A 24459-nucleotide genomic window follows, 5' to 3' on the forward strand; every position below is an offset into this window, starting at 1 on the left:
AATTTAAGTATCTCAGGGTTCACGAGTTAGGGTAGAATGGAGCGTGAGATGGATCGGCGGTTTGGCAGGGCATTGGCATTGATGCGGGCACTGTGCCGGACCGTTGTGGCGAATGGGGAGCTGAGCCGTAAGCAAAGCTTTCGAAATCCCGGTTCATTATGTCCCAGCCCTCATCTATGGGTAGTGACTGAGAGATTGAGATCGCGGACAATATTGGTTTCCTCCCTTCGGGGTGCTGGGCTCAGCCTTAGAGATAAGGTCAGGAGTTCGGAGTAGAGGTGCTGCTCCTTCGTCTCTCAAGGGGTCAGTTGAGGTGGTTCGAGCATCTGATCAGGATTGTCTTCGGGCGCCTCCTGTTGAAGGTGTTCTGGGCACGTCCCACTGGTAGGAGGCCTCGGGGCAGACCCAGAACATATCTCATCTGGCCTGGCAACGCCTTGGGATCCCCCAGGAGGAAAGGGATGTCTGGAATACTTTGCTTGGCCTGCTGCCCCACAACCCGGCTTCGAATAAGTGGTTGATAATGGATGGATGGATATTTGAATATCTCAAAAAACTTCTGGCTATAGTCTCTTTAGTTGAAGCAAAATATGTCTTTCATTTTTAAATTAATCAGGATCCTCGAATTTTGAAAGTTCTTTGAGGAAATTTGGAATATCCCCAAATGTCTATAACAAGATTTGAAGAAATTAAAGTGATGTGTAAGGGGAAAATCAAAAGTCTAAGAGGATATTTGTGTCAGGTTCCATGTGGGACAGATGAAGATTAAATCAAGCAGAGATGGGATGAGTATGGATTGTGTTCAGCGTGATATGTATTCCCCCGTGTGTCAGAGTCAAAGAGAAGCAGCAGATTAAAACATAGCCACTTTTTAAGATGCTCTTCCCAGTCTGGTCGCACTGTTTTCTTCGTGGATCTTTTATCTTCGGATGCTGTGATTCTCATTTCACTCTCAGGATTTCAAAGCAGCTGACGGGCCGGTTGGGGCTGCGTCACCGACAGACGGGTTAATCAAGTTGTTTTTAATCTTGTTGAGAAGCTCCCCGGCAGATTCCTATTATCATAATGAGCTCTCTCGTTTCTGTTTCAAGTCCTCGCCACCACAGCTGTTTGAGCGCTCACATCAGAGGAGGATGGAGGGCACTTCCTGTCGCTGAAAAGGTCACCGATTCATCCAGGCGTCCTTGAGCGAGGCGCCGGAACACTTCCTGTCCTCTGGAGCGAGAAGTTTCAGCTGAATTGTGCAGCTTTTGGCTGCTTGTTTGATTTTGATTTCAGCCTCAAATCGATGAATCCACCTCAGTAGTCTGTAATTATTCATGCTGTCGTCAGTTGTCTGCTTAATTTAACATCCAATAAACGTTAGGAGGGAACGAAGCTGCGTTCAGGTGCAACCAACATCTCAAATTTACTTTGTAGGAAAGGGCGTCGTCACACCCTGATTGGCCCAGAAGAGAAATGCACCATGCTGCTCTCACTTCCTCGCACCCTGCGCCAACAGGTGAACTGAATAACCCTCTAATCAATAAAGGTGGGGCAGTTATCAGTGTTTTGGCATCATTTATGAGCAAAAGTCTGCACAGATAAACGACATATTCAAATTCTGAAGTTCAAGAAGTCCTAAAGTGTCTAGATCAGTCATGTGGGATCCTTTCAGAAACAGGATTACCCCTCTGCCTTGTGTAACTTATTTTATTCAGTTGGAAGTGAGCGCAGTTCGACATCAGTAATCCCCCCTGACGGCTGCAGAGGAGTCGGGGCAGCCTCTCTCAGAGTTTGAAGTGTTGCTGTTATGACCTGACGGCAGCTTAGCGTTCACCATATGGTGTTGTGGTTGTCAGGAGCTGTTTTCTGCGTGTGTGGGGGAGGTTTCGGTAGACAGATTATCTCCGTGTGGTCATTGTCACGCTGGGCGCTCGCTACGAGACTGTCAAAACACCGAGGAGGAAGATAACTTTCTTTAGTTTGATGCAGACTAGATGGTGACGGGTGGTTAAACATGTCAGACTGAATATTTTCTGATTTATATAACAACATTTCTTCATTTTTTTAATGTTAGGTGACTAAAAGTTTGCAGTTTAGTCCAAATCTGGAGGCAGTCAACCTAAAAATGTGGGTAATATGATTATAAATGTACATGCAGGCAAAAGGTCAAAGGCTCGTTTCATTCAATATAACTTCATTCATGTCTGTAAGCATGTGCGTATAATGAGAATATGGGCCCCAGGGCACAGACATGCAAAGGGCCCCACCACCTCTTCTACATAGAAGTAAGACACACAGACTTGGTGGTGGTTTTGCATCTCTTTTTAGTCATTAAGCACATTTTTTGTAGTTTTGTGCTTCTCTGTTGTTGTAATTTTATGGTTTTTTTGGTTGCATTCTGTTGCTTTGTAGTCGTTTTGTGTCTCCTTGTGGTTGTTTTGTGTCTCTGATGTAATTTTATGTCTTTTTTGGTTGTTTTCTGTTGCTTTGTAGTCATTTTATGTCTCCTTGTGGTTGTTTTATGTCTCCTTGTGGTTGTTTTATGTCTCTTTGATGTAATTTTATGGTTTTTTTGGTTGCATTCTGTTGCTTTGTAGTCGTTTTGTGTCTCCTTGTGGTTGTTTTGTGAGTCTTTGAAGTCATTTTATGTGTTTTTTGGACGTTTTCTGTCCCTCTGTAGTCACTTTTTGATGCTTTGTGTCTATTTGTAGTCATTTAGGTCACCTTTCAAGGTAATTTTGTGTCTCTGAAGTATTTTTATGTCTTTTTTGGTCATTTTCTGTCACTTTGTAGTCATTTTGTGATGCCTCGTGTAGTTTTGTAGTTATTTAGGTAACTTTTTGAGGTAATTTTGTGTCTCTTTGAAGTCATTTTATGTCTTTTTTGATTAGTTTTCTGTCACTTTGTAGTCGTTTTGTGATGCTTTATGTCATTTTGTCGTCATTTAGGACACTTTTTAAGGTGATTTTTTGTCTCTGGCGTAATTTCATGTCTTTTTTGGTCATTTCTTTTCCTTTTTAGTCATTTCGTGTCCCCTTGTGGTTGTTTTGTGTCTCTTTGAAGTAATTTTTATTTCTCTTTTGGTGATTTTCTGTTGCTTTGTTGTCATTTATGTCACTTTTTAAGGTAATTTTTGTGTTTCTGATGTAATTTTATTTCTTTTTTGGTTGTTTGCTGTTGCTTTGTAGTCATTTTGTGATGCTTTATGTCTGTCATCATTTAGGTCACTTTTTAAGGTACTTTTGTGTCTCTTTAACGTAATTCTATGTCTTTTTTGGTCATTTTCTGTCATTTTGTAGTCATTTAGGTCACTTTTTTAAGTAATTTTGTGTCTCCTTGAAGAAATTGAATTTCGTTTTTAGTCATTTTGTTTCCTTTTTAGTTGTTTTATGTGGGGGTTTTGTTTTAGTCCTTTTGTGTCTCCTTATGATTTTTTTTTTTTTGTCGTCTCTTTGAGGTAATTTTCTGTCTTTTTCGGTTGTTTTTTGTCACTTTGACAAGTTTTTTTTTTCTTTTTTCGGTCATTTTGTTTTGCTTTGTTGTCATTTTGTGCCTGAACAGTGCTAACAACAGCAATAGTGCTGACAGAGCTAATGGTAATAACCAGCGAACACTAGCCTCGCGGGTGAAAGTCAGTGGTTGCTGGTCCCATCCACCACTAATCCCACCTGCCCTACTTGGACTTTCGCCGCCTTAACTTTCATTGTTGTTCTGCTGCGTTTCCCCTTGACCATGCTGCTTTCGTCAGTTACTGACACCGCAAGTCACTTACTAAGCGCCGGATTTGACAACTTCGAAGTGAGACAGCGCTACACTTCAGTGACAATGCTGTACCAATATCAGCAGTAACCACTCGTGATTGTCTCTGAAAAGCTCATCCGGTACAAAGACAGATAACTCAGACCTGAAGAGCTGTTCTCCAAAGACAACACTTCCTTCCTGGGCGGCTGGACTTCCACCAGCTGTGTGATCTGTCTGTGATCTCGTTCACTTCGTTAATCAATTAAGGAGCTAAAAAAAAAGCTCTGCTGACCCAGCCAGCGTGTGACAGACAGTGACGTGCAGGAGGTGGAGCAGACATGTTAAAAACAGTACGGAACTTGGCACCAACAACAATCGTGGGCACTCCTCTACTGTAGATTTAACCAGGCTTTGTGCATCAGCGTGGACGTGGATCAGCGTCTTTAAACATTTTAATGTTCGCTTGTTGCAAAACCTGTTGGAAATTTAAAGAAAATGACATTTATTTTTTCACTGAATCATAAATATCTCAAGATTTAGAACTCCTTAGGGCGGTGGGTAGGTTTTGTTAGAGAAGACTGAACAGCTGATACAGTGGGGTTGATGCTGTTGTTGCTGATGGTGATTCATCGCTGACGAGTCTGTCCTGTAAACTTGTTTATTGTTTCCCGTCAGTCCAATTATCCCATACTGGAAAGAGGAAGTTAATATATAGGCCATGAGGTAGGCATGTGTGTGTATGTGTGTGTGTGTGTGTGTGTGAGTGTGTGTGGGGAGGATACAGCGCTCTGTTCCAGGAGCCTCTAATCCGATCGGGCGGGGGTGGGGGGTGAGAGTGGAGGCAGGAGAGGATTATAGGATTAGGGAGGGGAAGATGCGACATGAGATGGCCACTCTGCAGCTGCACAGCCCCGCGCACTGGCACGTTCGAGGTCGCCATGGCAACGGAGAGGGCGCAGGTTCAGATCCGCCGCAGTGGCTCGAAGTGGCGCCAAAACAAGACCTTCACTGAGTTGATGTGTTTCTGTTAAAGCTTAAAAATCAGTCACTATCTTTATGTAAAGTATACTCTAATGTCATCTGCATACTGGAGCACGTTAAGACTGAGGCATTAACATGGATTGTGTTTGCTGTCCTTCTGAAGACTTAAGGTGTACTTCCTGTTTCAGTTCAACCGGCTGTACTTACTACAGTTGTGTGCACACTTTTAGGGATTATTGTGCTCACTCTTAGTGAACGTTTGTTCTGTGTTTGCTCGATTAACAGTTGTTTCAACCTGCTACAGTCAGTCATGGTCGCTGACATTTGCTTGTCATGCCTCAGCGCCACCCATTGGTCCAAATCCTGAAACAGTTTAACTCATAAACACTGAGGGAGTGTGAATAGGTATATTTACTCACGTACTTTGCTCTAGTACAAATTTGAGGTACTTGTATTTACTTGCGTCTGTTCTTTTCATGTCACGTTACACTTGTGCTTCACAACATTTCAGAGAGAAATACTGTCCTTTTACTTTTCTATATTTATCTGAAAGCTTTGGTTACAAGTTCAGATTCACAAACGAAGAGCTGAAACAACTTGTCAATGTGTAAGTTAGCTAAATGACAGAACATTGGCGACTATTTTGAATAATTTTGATTTTTGGGGTATGTTTTTTTTATATTGTTCTTTAGATTTCTCTTTGGGTACTTTTACTTTAAAGCTGCCCTGTGGAGTTTTGCCTATTTGCGCCATCTGCCACGTTTTTCCGAGTACTGCAACAATAACAGTCAGCGTGCGCCGTTCGATGAAGTCGGCAATACAAGTGACGCTCTCGTTTTGCCTTTTTTCCTTCTTCTGAACGTCGCGGAGGTTGGGGAGGACCAGCGGGACCAGCTCCAGAGGCTTCGGAAGCTTTCCTGGGCCGTTTCTTTGGGTTTTCAGACATCTTTCAGTAGCTCTTCTGCTAGCCTCGTCGTCTCCAACATTTCCAACTGCGCATGCGCTCTTTGAACTCTACATCAAATGCGTCATTTCCTGTGCGACAGTGTGGGAATGTCACTCCTGAGAGGGAATAGCGCTTCTAAGCAAACCAGAGACTGTTGTGTGGTGGAGATGTGTTCAATGATCATCCTAATATCTCGTTTGGCAGTGGCTGTAATGTAACGGACATTGGTTTATATGTAAATACTCCACAGGGCAGCTTTAAGCTGAAGACACTCTCATTCACATGTTAATGTAGGACAGAATGGGCTTACACGCTCACAGGAAGTGAGGCAGCAACATGTTGACACTGAATCCATCTTCAGTGAATTTCTATGATGAAGATAAAGACACCTTTCTTAAGAATACCTGAAATAAAACTCACTCCCTGATATGATCTCCCTCTGTCGGCAGTTTTTCTTAGTTAAATAAAATCAGATGTGAAGGGCGAATCAGAGGCCGATAACTTATGAAGACGAATGTTTCTTTGCAGGGAGGTGTGTGTTGAAGAGACAGCAGGAGACAGGAAGACGGAAAATCACCTCCGAGCTCCAGGCGACAGCCGCCGACCTTCACAAACCACTTGATTGCGGCTGTAACTCAGGGTAATACCTGGCAGAGTGACACTCACGGCGGCCCTGACCCTCCAGAAAACACTTTCCTCCTGCGTATTATCCAGGGTTTACTGTCTGCCGCTGCAGTGTGAACAACCAAATGAGCCAGATGGGATTTGACAGATTGAGGATCTGACCAGATTACGCTGCGATCGGCAGCCAGGCGCACGGACGCAGCGCCAGGAGGTAATCCAGCAGAGGGAGACGGCAGCCAGGACGGGCGCCATGACACCACCAGGCATGACGGAGGGTATTTCTAAGGGTCTGAAACTTCGTCCAACACTGACTCCAGGTTATTATTATTTCACACAAACAGCTCAGAGAGCAGAGAGGTGAGCGGGAGCAGCCCAGACTGCTGACTAAATGGGAGTCTTAAAGGAATCAATGCGAGCGATCGATGAGAGTTTTAACAAAGATTGAACAGACGCCCTTTTGACCCTGGTGTTTGTGGCTCTTGGCTGCCCCCTAGAGGCCGAAACAGCCACAACCATAACAGTAACGTGAACACGGAGGCACGAAACTAGTTACTTGTTAGTTTTTAAGACCCCAGACTGCAAACCACTTATTCCTTAATCTCAATTTACCTATTTTCTCGCCTCTTAAATGCTATTTTCCCCTTAAAGTATAGTATATTTAGTAAAAAAAACTCTTACAGTCCCTTTAATTAATTCAATTTACCCAGAAAATGTCCGTCAGGAGTCAATTTATAGACTTTGGATTCCATCATTGACCCTGTAAATCAATAACATCACTTTATACTTAATTCCTTAATAAAAACTTAAAGTTAAGAGGTTTTAAAGCTGTGACGACTGATTTATTGTACAATATGTGATCATTTAGAGGGGTGAACATTTGTTTTGGCTCCTTGAAGTTTTAATTTTGATGTGTTTATAAGATGATTTAAGATGTGAGATGAGGTTGTTGGGAACTGTATGATTTGTGCGTGACTAACTGCTGCCCTCTCATGGAGAATTATGAGAATTACAAGTTACTTCTTAGACGTTTTCTTGGTTTTTCCTCACAGAAAGGAGTTGGATAGAAAAGAAATTGGTTGGATAATGAGAAGGTCAGAGGTCACAGTAGATGAAAGTACTTAAAGCAACTTGTCTGACTTTAGAAGCTGAAAAACAAACCATAAAAATGCCCAAATATTAAATTAAAAAACCTCAAAAAACAAAATCAAAGACCCCAAACATCACTAACCTCAGCACAAGTGTGTGTGTGTGTGTGTGTGTGTGTGTGTGTGTTGATCCCGGGTAAACGCTGGCTGCCAGGTGATGACTCAGCAGCCTGGCGCAACCTTCTCCAGCCCAGCAAGAGCTGCTGACGGTTGCCGCGGAGACAGCTCAGCTCGGGGGGACCCTGGGGCCAGCTCTGAGGACGCCTTGGCCGTTTGAGGACGCCGTCTCCCAGGCGACAAGAAATGCAAAAAGAGACACAACAGAGGAGAAGAAAGGAGGGCTGACTGAAGCTGTCAGCGCTGTGACTTCTCCTGCAGGCTGACGACAGATTCCAATATTGTACCTGTTGTTTAGCTTAAAAGCTGATTTCTCTTGTTTTGTCAGAGAATACACCAAAAAACAAAAACAGAAATGTAAAACTTTATTAAACTTAAAAAATTTAATTACATTAAATTAAATTAGAAAAGTGAAATTGAATTTTTTTTTTTTTTAAATTAATTAAAAAAAATTAAAATAAAACAATTAAATTGAATTAATTAAGTTGAATTAATTTTTTTGAAAAATAAAAAAATTTAATTGAATACATTTAGTTTAATTAAATTAAAAAAAAAAAATAATTAATTGAATGAAATTGAATTAAATTAAGTTGAATCAAATTTTTTTTTAAATTAAATTGAATTATGATTTTAAAAAAATCTAAATTAAATTGAATTAATAAAGTTGAATTAAATTTTTCAAAAATTAAAAAAAAAAAATTGAATTAATTTAGTTGAATTGAATTTAAAAAAAAAGAATTAATTGAATGAAATTAAGTTGAATCAAATTAAAAAAATTAAGTTGAATTATGATTTTTTTTTTTTTTTTTTTTTTTTAGATTTTTTTTTTTGGGTCTTTTTTTGCCTTTAATGAACAGGACAGAGTGAAATGGGGTGAGAGAGAGAGTAGGGGTTGACATGCAGCAAAGGGTTGCAAGCCGGAGTCGAACCTGTGACCGCTGCAGCGAGGCATCACCTCTGTACATGGGGTGCCGGCACTATCCACTACGCTACCAACGCCCTGATTTTTTTTTTTAAATTAAAAAAATAAATTGAATTAATTAGTTGAATTAAATTGAAAATAATTCAATTGAATTAAATTAAGTTGAATTAAATAAAAAAATATGTTCATTAATTTTTTTCAAAAAAATTAAATCAAATGAAAAAATAAGTTGAATTAAATTAATATATAATTGAATTGAATTCAATTCAATTCAATTTTCATTTATTTCCTTTAAACTTTTTCTTCTACACAACTTGTTAAAATTTCAAGTCAAATATATTGATTTATTGTAACATATCAAATAATATGACATACATTGAAATGATATATTCATAAGTCGTCATGGTGATATTGTAATTTAAAATGATGTGATGATAAGTAAGAATCATGCCATCTGTTGACTTAAAAAGTCATATTTATTACTTTTATGCAGTGAAATAATGAGCTCTCTCTCCTGACACTTGTTTAACAAACCAAAAGTGGACTGACAGATAAATGACAGATGTTTCCAGGAACTCTGGTCGTGTTTCAGCTCGTTCCTCCGCACAGAGTTTCAGTGTTTGAAGCAAACAATGGGCTGGCTTGTCGTCGTCCGCGTGAGGAGTGAATTTATCAGCGAGACAAAGACACAGTTTATCATGTAATCAACGGCTCTGTTCTGACTGGAAACACAAAGAGTGGAGGGGAGGTCAGAGGTGAGGGAGGCCGCTGGAGGAAGTCATCCGGGGAATTCAGCTCACTGTGGAGATTATTCATGTCATATTCACAAGATATACCTGCTCTGTCATCATGTTGTCTGGCTGATTAAAATCTAAGAGGCTACATTAGATACAGATATGCAAAATGAGAAATGTTTTTCTGTATCTTTATGATCTCTGCTTCCACTTTCACTTAAAATTACATCACTCAAATTAATCATATCTGTTAAAATAGTTTTTACCTTCCTGGGATTTACTCTGTTTTATCTCACTCTGCAGTTGTTGTTGAGATAAGTTTATAAAAGTCTTAAAAAAAAAGTTCAGAGCCACAAAGTGCACCAGACTAGTCACAAAATGTCCACTTTATTATGAAATTCAGTCTCGCTTCCTGTCTTCAGACCAGTCGCCAGAGAAAAATGTTGGCATTGTACATTTCTGCAAACCACAAATACGTCATTTCATTCGTATCATATCAATGTTTCCAAAGAGACGTAGTATATGCGCTGACTTTGTCATAAACAGGTGGAGGGGCTGGTGGATGGCATGTCACCGAGACGCCGCCCAAGCTGCAGACCACTGTTCAAGACCAACAAACACAAATCCAGGTGTTTTAAAGAATCATTGTTGTATTTACAGCGACCTTTTAGGCACTAAAAGTGGGTGTTTTGTACCAGTCCATTGCTGCATTTCCTGCCAGGATAGTGCCGCACAAGGTGGTTGGTTTCTGCCGAGACATGGCTGCATTTCCTGCCGGGATAGTGCCAAGTAAGGTAGTTGGTTTCTGCCGAGACATGGCTGCATTTTCTGCCGGGATAGTGCCAAGTAAGGTAGTTGGTTTCTGCCGAGACATCGCTGCATTTTCTGCCGGGATAGTGCAGCAAAAACCGGTTGTTTTGAACAAAGATGCCACTGCGTTTCCTGCCAGGATAATGACCCAAAAAACAATTGTTTTTCCAGAGACATCACCGCATTTCCTGCCAGGATAGTGCCATAAAAGTGGTTGTTTTATACCAAGACATCGCTGTGTTTCCTGCCAGAATGGTAGCAGACAGAGCAACACTGCCCCAGACAGAGAATGCTTTTTACGGCTCCTTTAATGAGACATTGCTGTGTTTCCTGTCGCAATAAAGCCACGAAAAAGGTTGCTTTTTGGTAAGACATAGCTGCGTTTTCTGCTGCAATTGTGCCACAAAGGCGGTCGCTTTTACCAAGACATAGCTTTTTTTTCTTCCATCCAAATCTGGTGAAAATTTTGAGAAAAAAATCCAGAAAATCAACAAAGAAAATGCAAATTAATGTGTGTTTCTATTTACTCCTGATAAAAACGGATGGAAATGCTCTCATGATCCCAAAACCAAGGTAAATGTTTTAGTGTATTCACCACAAACGAGTAGTATCAGTGTATCCAAATAAAATCTTCCTTTTTTCTTTCTGTCTTGCATACAGTACTTTCCATCATACTCACTGGCACACAGGCACGGCACTGTACATTCATTTTCCCCCGAAGTCTCCAAAGTTTGTTTACAGCATTCTGGGGGTAAAAACTTGGCACCGGCACATCTCAACTTCTGCCTATTTGGCCGCAGCAGATGTAGTGTTTGTGTGAGCTCTCTTTAGGCTGCGGAGGGCACACGTCTGGCCAACTTCACCAGTGAAAAGAACGTCTTCATTAACATGCACGGCCATCCGCTTCCTCTGAAACGGGCCTTTGTGTCCCAGCAGATGCCCTGAACACATCGCAGAGAAGCAGAGCTGAATCAAAGAGAGATGGTATACGATCCACGACCAGCGATAGATACAGAGGGAACTGTTCGACCAGAGGTGCTTGGCAAAGTTTAGTTAATACATCTCAAGTTGGAAAAGACCCTGTGAGACTGTTTCTCCCCTGTGAGAGAGTAACTGTAACTCATCTGAAGGTGAAGACGTATGTAACAGACACACTTCATTTGGTAAACCTCCAACTATTTAATTGCTCGTTGGCAGTTTTGGTCGTTCTTTCACGGACGCTTCTCCACAAATCAACGATTCTTTATAAACTGAACCACGCCTAATTAAAAACAAGTAACTGTCTCACAACACCTTCTATACTTTCTTTATAATTTGTACTCAATTAAACGGATCCTTCCTGTAAAATTGATCCCATTTTAACAACTACAGCTGTCAAATTAAATTCAGTCAAGAGTCTCTCTGAATTGTGTCGGAGTCGACGTATTAATGGCCACGAAACGGAAATACTCAAGTAAAAATTTGTACTTGAGTCCAGAAAGAGCTCCTCCAACAAAGTCTAACCCCCGCAGAGAGTCAGATCGGACTCTCTGCTACTGCTGTGACTTTTTTCTTCTGGTAAAGAAAAGTTGGATTCACAGGTGGCGGTCCTTGAGCAAGTATTCGTCCTTGCTGCAGGTCTTGACAAAAGCTGCAGAATTTGGTGTTGTATTGGAAGGGCACAAGGAGATTGCAGAACTCCGCCAAGGTATACGTCCTATCCATGCCCAAATTTACTGAGTTCTTCCTTGGGCCATGTTCCACCCTCTCACCAAGTGACATGAGGATCAGGCCGAAACCTGTTCTATAATCCTGCTGCTAAACAAACTAGCAAGACTGAAATATAACCTTGTTGGCAGGAGTGAAGAGCATACTTGTATATAAGTAGACGTATTCATCCAGGTGCAAGGTACCTTAGGTTGGTTGTTGACGTTCTGGAACGCCACGTCAACTTCAGCCTGTTACATACATTGTCTGTTTTTGCAGGACACATCCAGTTTGCATACAGTCTCTTTCAAAATAAGCGTGCTACGTCAGTACGACACTTGACGAAACGTGACGACTTCAGAGTTGTGAAAAGTTTTTAGTGGAACTATGGGTAACACTTCATAAGACAGCCCACGTTTTAGAGTGTACCTCTCGGCCACTTTCCCGGGAGTTAGCGTATAACTCCTCCCGGTCACTTAACATATACTTTCCTGGGAGTTCCCAGGAAAGTATATGTTAAGTGACCGGGAGGAGTTATGCTCTAACTCCTGGGAAAGTACACGTAAGTTCCCGGGAGTTATACGCTAACTCCCGGGAAAGTGGCCGAGAGGTACACTCTAAAACGTGGGCTGTCTTATGGCCGAGAGGTACACTCTAAAACGTGGGCTGTCTTATGAAGTGTTACCGAACTATGTTCTGTAGAAAGTGACTTGCAAGTTGGTCGCTGACTCGTAACATAATGACTTGCGAGTTTAAGCTAATCTGGAAGCCACAAGTTACGATACGAGATACATTGGTGGTCAATGTGTGGTTAGGTGTCGAAAAAGCTACCGGAAAAACAGCGATGGGTCATTAAAAATATCCACATTTTTTAACTAACGGGAGGAAACGGCGTGTATTTTGAAAACAGACAATGCATGTAACAGGCAGAGCTTGTAACGGCGTCTCAGGACATCAACAACCAACACACCCAGGGTACCTTGGAAGTCGTGTGTGGACTTGGAAAGTCCATGACCAAACGTCGATACGAGGTCAGAGTGAGAATGTGTTGTGTTAGATTGTTGTTTAAGAGAAAATAGCTGTGTGCCAACCGGCCCCGGTCTCCCCTAAATGAGATGCATTAAAACAATAGTGTTCATTTGTTAATTTAACATCATCATCAATAGTTTCAGTCGCTCCTGACTGTTTGGAGAGACGATGACCTCTTTTTTAAATCCTGATATCAAACCCAATAATGTCGACACTTTGGTCGGAGTGATGAGAAGCGTCTTTTTCCTCCACTCTCTGAAACAACTTCTCACACGAACAGACTGACATTAAGAGTCAGCCCATCAGTGCTGGTTAGCGCAGGGCTGCAGTGGAGTGAGGGGAGGTGGACAGCCCGGATTGGTCAGCAGTTTTGAATGACCTCAGCGCTGCACCCTCCACACCACCACCCACCACACTGCTGCAGTATAAAGTCTGCTGTTCATCCTCAGCCTCCACCCGCTGGACTCCAACAAACACAACTTCAGCTTGAACTCACAGCGAGGTAAGGTCATCACTCTTTTCTTTACTTCATTTAAACACAGAAAAGACCCGTTTGTCATTACCAACATTCTGATTATTAATTTAAATACATATTTTTTTTATCAGTAAGTTTAAAGGGATAGTCCAGATTTTTTAAGTGGAGTTGTATGAGGTACTTATGGATAGTTAGTGTATAACATACAGTAGATGTCAGTCGGCACGTCCCCAGTTTGGAGAAGCAGGCTGGAGTTTGACACAGAAGCTAAGCAATGTACTGCTGTGGATGGGGGCCAGCAAAAAAAACGTATTTCAGCCACCTAAAAAAATCAATATCAGTTTAAGCGTACTCTGTATTGAGAGTATTTTCACTGCTTTAACTCTCCGCCCGACAGTCGATTCTGATGGGGAAGCCATTAGCGGTTTCAGTTCCCGACGATGCTCTTGTGAAAGCCACCAAAGTCCATTGACAAAAACATTAATTTTAGCTCCCTGAACACAAGAGCTGTTTGTGTACCGCTGCTTCGATGAGTTAATTAGTTGATGTTGTTGAGTGACTCCGGTGAATCCGAACTAACTCTTTCAAACACCGAAGTCATGAAATAACTCAAATTAAGCGACTAATCGAGGCAGCAGTAGACCAACAGCTCCTGTGTTCAGCAACGTTAAATCGCTGTTTTTCTCAATGGAGTCTGGCATTGAAGACAGCAGTTGGAGAGCAGTTGGAAATCGCTGTCTGAAATCAAGGTAAAGCACTGGAAATACTCTAAATATATCGTACATTTAAACTGATAATGATTTTTTTTTTGTAGCTACATAGCTACAGCTAAGTACTGTCCTGTCAAATAAAGGCAAAATCCCCCCAAAATACAAGTATATATTGTAGGGAACGGGCTAAATAATGCGCTAAAGGTAGGCTAAATTTTGGTGAGGGAACAACTGGCCATTTTCAGACAGAATTTCCTGAATATTGCCAGTTTTAACTCGCCGTTAAACTTCAACAGCATAACTGAACTCCTGAAATTCAGTACTTTTGAATTTGGTGTGTCACCCCAAGATATTCAGGGATCACATCTTGCCACAATCTGTCATCTAACTCTTTCTACATCCATAACTGAAGTGAGTAAAACCAGAAACCTGAACTCTTCTGTTTCTCATGTGTTCGTGTATTCTCTCTGAAAAGGTGAAAGAAGACAGATGACAATGACCGACCTGGAGACCTCGATGGCGACCATCATCGCCGTGTTCCAGAAGTACTCGGAAAGAGAAGGAGACAAACACAAACTGAAGAAGAGCGAGCTGAAGGATCTGCTCAACGACGAGCTGCCGGATCTGATGGGGGTGAGAAACAAAACTGAGATCTGGAGGAGTTTAAATGTGCGGTAAAAAGTACAATATTTTCCTCAAAAATGTAGTGGAGTAAAATTAAAGTACAGAATTAAAGTACCATAAATACTTATACTCTTACTACTACTGCTTCTACTTAGGTAAATCCACACCTTGGCATTGCTACTTCTAGGACTTAAACTTGTACTTGAGTACTTCTTCAATGTGGTATTGCTACTTTCAGGACTTTTACTTGCATTAAAGTTCCCTTTACACGTTTTATTGCTACTTTTAAGACATTAACTTGTACTTGAGTACTTCTGCAACAAGGTACTTTCAGGGCTTTGACTTGTACTTAAGTACTTCTACAAGGTGGTTCTGCTACTTTCAGGAACTTGACTTGTACTTCTACTTTGTACTGCTACTTCAAGAACTTTTACTTGTTTTCAGTACTTCTACCCCTTAGTATTGCTCTTTCAGGATTTGACCTGTGTTGAAGTACTTTTACACCCTTGCATTGCTACTTCTGGAACTTTAACTTGTACCTTAGTACTTCTAAACTGTGGTATTGCTACTTTCAGGACTTTGACTTGTACTTAAGTACTTCCACAACATAGTATTGCTATTTTCAGGGCCTTGGCAGATAGTTGAATACATCTACTCCGTGGTATTGCTAATTTCAAGACTTTAACTTGTACTTGAGTACTTCTACATCTTGGTATGACTTTCAGGACTTTTACTTGTACTTGAATACTTCTACACAGAGGTATTTTTACTTGTGCTTTAGTACTTCCATTACATGGACTTGCTACTTTCAGGATTTCAACTTCTACTTAAGTACTTCTACACCTTGATGATGCTGTTTCTGGGACTTTGACTTGTACTTAAGTACTTCTACACGTGGTATTGGTACTTTTGGGACTTTTACTTATATGTGAGTACTTCCTCTACTTCTACTTCCTTTGTAAAGCTATTTGTAGGACTTCTACTTGAACATAAATTATGCTACACCTTGGTATTGCTATTTCTAGGACCCTGACTTGCATTTAGTTCTTCTACACCTTGATACTTCTACTTTCAGGACTTTGACTTGTAGTTGAGTACTTCTTAAATGTAATATTGTGACCTTCAGGACATTGACCTTTACTTAAGTACTTCTACACCTTGGTACTTCTTCTTTCAGGACTTTGACTTGTAGTTGAGTACTTCTTCAATGTAATATTGTGACCTTCAGGACATTGACCTTTACTTAAGTACTTCTACACCTTGATACTTCTTCTTTCAGGACTTTGACTTGTAGTTGAGTACTTCTACACCGTGATATTGCTACTTCAGGACTTTGACTTGTACTTGAGTACGTCTACAACATAGTATTGCTACTTTCAAGACCTTGACAGGTACTTAAATACTTCTTCAACGTAATATTGTGACCTTCAGGACATTGACCTGTACTTAAGTACTTTTGCACCTTGGTATAGCTACTTCAGGACTTTGACTTGTACTTGAGTACTTCTATAACATAGTATTGCTACTTTCAGGACCTTGACAGGTACTTGAGTACTTCTTCAATGTGGCATTGTGGCCTTCAGGACATTGACCTTTACTTAAGTACTTTTGCACCTAGGTATAGCTACTTCAGGACTTTGACTTGTACTTGAGTACTTCTACACCGTGATATAGCTACTTCAAGACTTTGACTTGTACTTGAGTACTTCTACAACATAGTATTGCTACTTTCAGGACCTTGACAGGTACTTAAGTACTTTTGCACCTTGATACTTCTACTTTCAGGACTTTGACTTGTACTTGAGTACGTCTACACCATGGTATTGCTACTTCTGCTAAGTAAAAGGTTGTAATATCTCTTCTCCCACTTCTGAATTTATGGTAGCCTAGTAATCAAAGTTTTTCTTACTATTTGTCCACCACTGAGTCAATGTTTGAATGTACCTCAGAGCTTCTGAACTCAACGAACTGAGTACTATGTTTTCATCCAAAAACATTCAGTGTGTTGTCCTGAGTCGTTTCAATGACCTGGTGCGAACTCTCCGTTTGTCCCCTCCCTGCAGCATGTGAAAGACCAGGCTACACTCGACAGCCTGATGGAGAGCCTGGACGCCGACGGCGACGCCGAGTGCGACTTCCAGGAGTTCATGACATTCATCTCCATGGTTACCGTCTGTTGCCACGAGTTCTTCGAGCACGAGGACGAGTGAAGGAGGAGGAGGGCGAGCAGGGAGACAAAAGAGGGGGAGCTACAGTAAATTATAAAGAAGGAGAAGAAGCCTAGCAACGCACAACCTGTGGGTGCAGTCGGCGCAGCGCAGGCTGGGAACACAACTCCAGCCAGCAGCCAAAACATTATTGGCTGGTGGCTGGCAGACAGTCCAGTCTAGTAGCTAAAATCAACCTTGTTCTTTTTCTATTTGAGTCTAAATACCTACATGGCTTGTAAAGGCTTCAAAAAGGCTTTGGGATTTTAGTGTGGCTCTGAAGTTTGTTCCAAAACTAGACAATGATTTCTAAAAGTAGTTTCTTCTGCACATCAGATGCTAGTTGGCTGCAGAAATTGGTACTTTTTGATCGCCACTTTAGCATAATTCCCAGTCTCATTCTTTATATCAAACAATTTAGAAGTGTTAGCTAGATTTTGGCTACCAGCTTTGGCTACCAAGATCTGCCAAAATATGATCAATAATTCAAGTTTCCTCTGGTGAAAGGGCCAGTAAAGTTGTAAAAAGGACCAGTAAGTTTGTCCACACTTAGTCAAGCAGCCTCCAATCATTCTTTTGAGATTTCGCACATAGCATTTTAGGAGGCCAGTAAATCGATAAAACACTATTATCACGAGATCAGTATAACCTGGGGATCTTGAAACAGACACTGGGGAGCTGATCGAAGGCCTTGTCCACACGAACGTGGCTATATTTGAAAATGTAGCCTTTTCTTATGCAAACTGCTCTTTAGGTCACTGAAAACTGATCTCTGGATGAAGTTGTTTAGAAACTCTGTTTTCAGCCCAGCTGCCCACCATTGTCGTTAGACGTTAATATTTCAATATGTTCTTACACCAACTCGTCAAATACCTCCGCTTTGTTCGTACAAGTCAAAACACGATACGCTAGGTAACCTTTTGCGTCTGTTTTGATTCAAAATAGACTTCTGTTCTCACAGGAAATGTACAGTTTCTGCTCTTTACATGCACACTCTTATTCTTAATAAACTTACAACTAGGGATGCATGATATAAGATTTTTTGACGATATCGGATATGCCGATGTGTAACAACTCATTTGACCGATAACTGCTATCGATATATTGTCCCCACCTAATTTTAGAGATCATCGAGTCTCCTCTGTAGTGGAATTAACATCACATTATACATGCATGCTCTTAACGTGACGGCCCACCATCAGATGGAGACATGAAATATAATATGTATGTATGTAATAGTCATTCATGAGGCGAATTAAGGAAAAAGCACGTTGGCCGATTCTGACAGCTCATTTAAAGCTAATATCCGCCTATGCCGATGACACACCGATATTAGCGTGCACGTCAATTTGACGTAGAATACTGGCGACAGACTCCGTTGGTATTTTGTTGTTTACAGCTGCATTGTTAAGTGACCAAAATCCAACGTCTTCCATGCCAGCATCATCTTAACGTAGAGTAATCGCATTTTATTGTGAGGTATGTGGAACAAAACCCAACGTCTGCAAAATGTTGTAATGTTAACGTCCACACAATGTGAAATCCTGACGTCGTTAAACATTTCAAATATTGATTCCAACCGAAATTTGACGTCTGTCCAACATCTTTCTGACGTCATATATTCTTCGCCTGGCTTCTGGGTTCGGGTTATATCTCCACTTGTTGGTTTGGCGCGCTCTTGACAGCCCTTTGATTGTGTTTTCATGTGGACAGGGTATTTTTTTTTTAGTTTGTTTTCCAAAAACCGGTGTACATGTGGACTAGGCCTCGATCAGTCCCCTGGTAATACTGGTCTCCTGTGAATAGGGCTTTAGAAGCACCTGTGTCAAAACCTTATTGACTATCAAATATTGAAGGCGACTTGCAGGTTGGTCGTTGGCTAGCAAAAGTTTCAAAGTGGCTTGTGAGTTTCAGTTCAGCTAGAAGCCACTTTGGAAACAACAATTTAGACAAAATCTTAAAAATCTAGTTGACTATCAAATATTGAAAATGACTTGCAACTTAGTCTTCAAGGTTTAATTGGTTAGTAAAATGTTGAAAATGGCGTCTGAGGGTTTTTGTTTTTTACGCTAGCTTCCAGTTTGGTAAAAACATTGTTTAGAAGGTTTTTTTTTTGTTTTTTGAGATACTTCATATTTAGGTAGCTGGTAGACAAGTAATCAACGATTATTTGAGTCATAATATGTTGCAGATGTTTAGCCGGCTGCAGAAATAATCCTAAAATGTTGAGATTTAGTCGCCGCTGTTGTCTGTAGCCAAACAATTCAACCTGCTAGAGTAAAAAAAAAAATCTTGTTTCACACTCTTCTCGTCATGCAAAGAAAACTTATGATGATAGGAATGAAATCTTTATCAAAACAGTTGGAGCAGAGTTTGTTATCGATGATGTGTATTTTGAAATGTTGAGCACTGGTTTGTTTGGATGTCGGTGATATGAAATGAAATAAATTATCCATGTGTGACTCTGGAGTTTGAGAGAGTTTTTTTGTGGGACAGAAAAGGAGGAAGTGGGAACTTTCCACGTCCACATATGACTGTGTCTGTTTTCAAAATACACTTCTGTTTTCACAGGAAATGTACAGTTTGCATACAGTCTCTTTCAAAATAAAAGCACTACGTCGGTACAACACAGCAAATGAATGGGGGGGGTTTTCACAACAAAAGCACGTGGTTAGGTTTAGAAAAACATCTTACAGGAAGCGAACACTGGCCTCCTGGGTGAAAGTCCGTGGCTGTTGGATCCATTCACCACTCCTGCATCCCCTAGTTGCATTTCCCCTCCTTAACTCCTCTCCTTTAACTCCTTTTCCTCCCCCTGGCACCACTGGCAACCAGCTGCGCATCACACCAATGTGAAAGGACGGCTATTTCACTGGCGTCTGACACAGATAGTCACTGACTAAGCGTCTGTATTTGATGACTTCAGGGGTAGACTGGGTTGTTAGATCAGTGTTTTCACATAATATCCAATTTATTGAGTTATAGTCCTGTCCTCATCATAAACATGTCTGTTTTTGAACATGTGTAGCCTGTTATACAATGGTGTATTAATACATTTGTGTTCAGTCACAAAAAAAGCTTTACATGTGATTTATACCTTGTTATCTGCAGGAACAGATGAGTTCTGACATTTGGATTCAGTCTTCGTCACACCAGTCTCTCCTTCTCGTTAATTCTTTTGTTGTGGGGAGCAGAGGCATTTTGCTGCAGTATTCAGTCCACTTCTGATGAGATCAGTGCTAAATGATCTCACATAGATCCAGAGAACCTTCGAAGTTTCTGTTTGTCTCTAAAAACATGATTGTCATCGCAGTGCTGTGACACAAAACCGATTAATGAGCTGAGAGAACCAAGAACCATACAAGAACCACACAGTGGACCAGAGGACCTTTGTGGAGTCTTGTCTTTTGTTTGGCGTGCAGCTTAATTAAGCACACAGCCTTCAGGTGTGAGTGCTGAGTGAGGCTGTCCCCACTGACCTAATTAACTCCATGATTGCAGTCACCTGGTCCAGTGCTCTACCTGCAGAGGGTTTACATTTCTCCTGCCTGCAGATTATACTCAACAAGACAACATGAAATAACATAGAGAATGTCTCTACATTATTTGAAAGCTTGTTGTAGAACTTTGGTGTGTTTTAATATATGACCTTAACTGCCAATACAAATTAACGTTAGACTCGTGTACTTAGCATTAAACTGGTCGTGTAAAACCAGCCCAGTCTCACTCTAAAACCAGCGCTTGGTCAGTGACTTCTGGTGTCAGATACTGATGAAAGAAGCCATCCTTTCACGTCGGCATGACACACGGCCGGTCGCTGTTATTGTTTAAAGGCACCTGGACCTTATTTCAGTGTAACCCTGAGTCAGTTACTATGGCAACTTAAGCCTAGTTCACATTACATGATTTTCGCCTTGATTTTGCGTCGCGGAGACTATCGTAATCTTTTGAGTGTTCATACTTGGCGACGTGTGTTTCTGTCAGCGGGAGTCTCGGAAACTGCGTTACGACGTGTGTGTGCACACCACAAGATTTCTCTCCGACAGAGCCGCAGATAACGCGGTGACGACACATCGTAAAGGCATGGATATTCTTCCCAGTGTTGAATCAGATCTGCCTCCAGGGCCTGGGTCCAAACACAACGCGCTCCCCGTGATCCTGTGGACGCTGCCATTGTTGTTGTTGCTTGCCGGCTTGTCAGTGTTGCCAGATCTTGGGAGATAAACAAGCAACCAGGGCTATGGAAACAAGCCCAAAAGAAGCAACGGATATACATAGAGGAAGGCGACATTTAGAGAGCAAGCCCAAATAAGCAACTCCACTTTAGAAACAAGCCCAAAGTCGGGGCTAATAAGCGGACCTGACAACCCTGCTAAACCTTTCTAGCATGCCAGATATCCAGTCCCAGTCGCAGACGAGGGGGCGACTTGCTCGTAGGCTTGTTCACACATGAGGACTTGTCGTGGCAGACTATCTGCCGACTCACCTCCGACCCAAGGTGGCTCTCAAGATCCTCTGTGACGTCAAAATCGTGGTGAAAATCGTGTAATGTGAACTAGGCTTTACTCCGTGAAGCAAACCTGCCTGAGTCTGATCGCCCGCTGAGCATGTAGCAGGAAGGAGAAACATGGCGTGTCCTTTTGTGAATAAAGTCGTGAACGTTGAGGCACAGTTTATTCAGAGGCTGTTGTGTAAGGAGAAAATGATTAGACCCCGTTTGGACGTGTCTTGTTTTGTATTTTGTGCACGTCACTGCAAATCAAGTTTCCCATCTGGGGTAATAAAGTGACTGAACTGAACAAGCCGTGCCCGCCCTTTCTCCAACACCCAAAACATCTGCGACGAAATTGTAACGACACATTGAACTGAGGCATCTGACCAGTGATTGGGAAATATCAGTGAGTGAGTTCTCAAACTCTGGAGTTTATGTGTTTTGATGGAAGAAATTAACACAATCTGGGTCATTGTTTGGACTGTAATCTGTGGGACCTGAACCCCAGGGCTCATGTGAACATGCAGAACACTGCTCAACTTCCTGAGTTTCATTTTGGCCGTCAATTGTCCATACGGTGCTACATCCTCTGAGAGTTGGGACGCAGCCAGGGAGAAAGCCATCATAAAACAGCCATGATTATAACAACATCTCTGACACTTTTCTCTGGTTGTTTCAAGGCATTCTGAGAAATGTAGGCAAACACAGGCCAAAAACTCCTGCAACAAACAAGCTGAACGTGAGTGAAGATCTCCAATAATTCCCAGGCTAGAGGTGAGGTTAATAAACACAGCGTGAGTGCAGACACACACACACAGAATAATGTGTGTGTGTGTGGAGTGTGAAGGGATGATGTAAGAGGCGTTGTCAGCTGCACACTTTCAGACATCTGCAGGCTGTGTAGCATCAGAGAGGTGGAGTCAGACTCGTGATTGGCCGGAAGGGGAACAGATCTCGACCCTGGGGACTGACACCACACCCATCTGTGTGTGGGTGTGTGTGTGTGTGTTTGAGCTGCGTGTGTGTTGCTCAGCATATGCTCTGTTGTGTTTCTTCTTCTTGTTCTGCTCTGACCTGGTAAGTTTTTGGGGTTTCGTACCTTTAACATTTCAGTTTGAAGTTTTGTTTTGATGCATTTGTGACATTTCACTTTTTGCGTTGTGACTGTTTTGCACAACAAGCTGCAGGTTTGTTTCTGCTCTGTCATGTTTAGTAATCAGTTAATAATCGCTTTAAGAAAGAGCTCATAAAGTTGTGCATTCTCACGAAACACAGTTTTAAATAATTAATAAAAGCTTGATGAGACCAGAGAGGGGTGTGTGAGGATAGTCAGACTTGTAGCACTGGAAGTTTGAGTAGAGCGGAATAAAATCAGATTAAAATGACCTTAAAGTTCTGCAGTTTAGAGTTTGGTGACAACTTTTCCCTCAACTTCATAGCTCAGTTTGTGGAAAACCTGCGATTCTTTTAAGGACCCGTTTTGCAGGTAAACAACGTGACAAATGCTTTACAGACAACTTGAATAAACAAAAGTCTGGAGCTGTTTGTTCATTTGAATTCTTAGAAGCTGATAACAACGGTTATTTTTTATTTACAGCAGTGACTGTGCCATGAAAGCCAATTGTTTTTCGTAAGACATCAGTGGTACTTCCAGCAGAAATTGTGCCACAAATAGTGATTGTTTTTAAGGGAGACACTGAGGGCGTTTACAGCAGCGATTGTGCCACCAAAAACACTTGATTTTAGGGCGACATTGGCGACACTGGCAGTATTTTCAGAGGTAATTGTGCCACTAAAGTGATTGTTTTAGGGAGACATCAGCTACATTTACAGCGACGACTGGGACATGAAAACCAGTTGTTTTTCGTATGACATCAGCAGTACTTCCAGTACTGATTGTGACACCAAAACTCTTTGTTTTAGAGAGACATTATGCAGAACTTACAGCGAAGATTGTGCCTCCAAAAACAGTTGTTTTTAGGGAGACATCGGCTGCATTTACAGCGGCGACTGTGCCACCAGAACCAGTTGGTTTTTAGGGAAACATCGGTGACGTTATTTTTTTAGCAAGACACTGGCGGTATTTCCTGTGGTGACTGTGCCAAAAAAACAAGTATCTTAAGCCATAAAACAATCTTTTTCTGTAGAATCTAAATCATAAATCTGCTTTATGTGCAGTAAAATTAAACCATTTTTTTTAAATGACACATCTTAATTTCTGGAATATTTAACAAATAGCCAAAATGCGTCCAATTTATTATTATTTTCTCTTCAGGTAGACGTCGCCATGGACGGTCACACGACTCCAGCCCCTGGGACCCTCCCTCTTTCTACCAAAGCTGTGACTAAGATGGTGACAAATGGTGAGTACATGCACATTAATATGATAATAAAATAAACTAAAAATAAAAGTGGAAATATTGCTCTGTAAAATTGCACAAGTCTTAACGTTAAGTAAAAGTAGCAGCAAAATAATTAACATATTAAATGAATGAGTATTTTTACATCGCTGTGTCGGTACTTGTACTCAATCAAAGGATCTTCTCCCACCACAATCACAGTTGGTGTGAAACCTGATCACACTGGAATCAATGATCAATGATTCCGTAATAGATACGTGTGTTAAGCTGACACACACACACACTGTGAGCGTTTTGGACCAGCCGAAGTGTGTGTGCATGCGTGTGTGTTTAGCAGGGAGTGTCTTATCAGTCCGATGTCAGGAGAGGAGCATGGGAAGGAGCGAGTGTGACGCCTCCAGGGTCTGTCGCCACGGAGATAAGAGCTGACATGCTGATACCGGCTGGCCCTTGTTTCCACGCCAGGGCCAAACAGACGTTGGCCAGCTGGGGATGTGTGTGTGTGGAGAACACCCTCAGCACTTTACCTTAGGGCTTTCATTTTGTGCTCCTTTTTACTTCATCTCAGAGGGAAAAACTGCATTTTTTATTTTACTGCTTTTATCTGACGCACTTCTAGATACTTTTTCCATGACACACGTATGATATGACGCAATATAACTGAAACTTCTTAGATGCCGTGTCAGTTTGCGAGGACAAGGAGGGCGCACAATTCCTTGTCTCCCCAGTTGCTCATCTTTACAGTGTCTGTCAGGTTTGTGTTTCCCTCTTGCTACTAGGTGCTCGCTAATTCCTGCTATCAGCTGTTTCCTGTTTATCCACCGCCAGTGGCTCACACGTGCGGCGTCATCAACAGCTCCTCCCACAAGTC

The 24459-nt window shown here is 41.5% G+C and overlaps 2 protein-coding genes across 3 annotated transcripts in view; both read left to right on the forward strand.

The window, feature by feature from the left end:
- The first annotated feature begins 13169 nt into the window (after positions 1-13169).
- On the forward strand, positions 13170-19196 carry s100b (S100 calcium binding protein, beta (neural)). Its single transcript, XM_050064218.1, has 3 exons — positions 13170-13222; positions 14381-14538; positions 16593-19196. The coding sequence occupies exons 2-3, from the start codon at positions 14395-14397 to the stop codon at positions 16737-16739; spliced, it is 291 nt and encodes a 96-aa protein (XP_049920175.1). The 5' UTR covers positions 13170-13222; positions 14381-14394; the 3' UTR covers positions 16740-19196.
- Positions 19197-22161: 2965 nt separating this feature from the next.
- The window catches only part of LOC126402325 (small cell adhesion glycoprotein homolog), a 4770-nt gene continuing 2472 nt past the window's right edge, over positions 22162-24459 (forward strand). Inside the window, exons 1-2 of one of the 2 annotated variants that reach the window (XM_050064215.1) lie at positions 22162-22305; positions 23504-23591. In XM_050064215.1, coding sequence (XP_049920172.1) covers positions 23516-23591 — 76 coding nt within the window. In that variant the 5' untranslated portion in view covers positions 22162-22305; positions 23504-23515. The remainder of the gene's footprint in view (positions 22306-23503; positions 23592-24459) is intronic. The other variant, XM_050064217.1, reaches the window with a different exon arrangement.

The sequence above is a fragment of the Epinephelus moara genome, chromosome 16 (assembly GCF_006386435.1).
Source record: "Epinephelus moara isolate mb chromosome 16, YSFRI_EMoa_1.0, whole genome shotgun sequence".
NCBI classification, from domain to species: Eukaryota; Metazoa; Chordata; class Actinopteri; order Perciformes; family Serranidae; genus Epinephelus; species Epinephelus moara.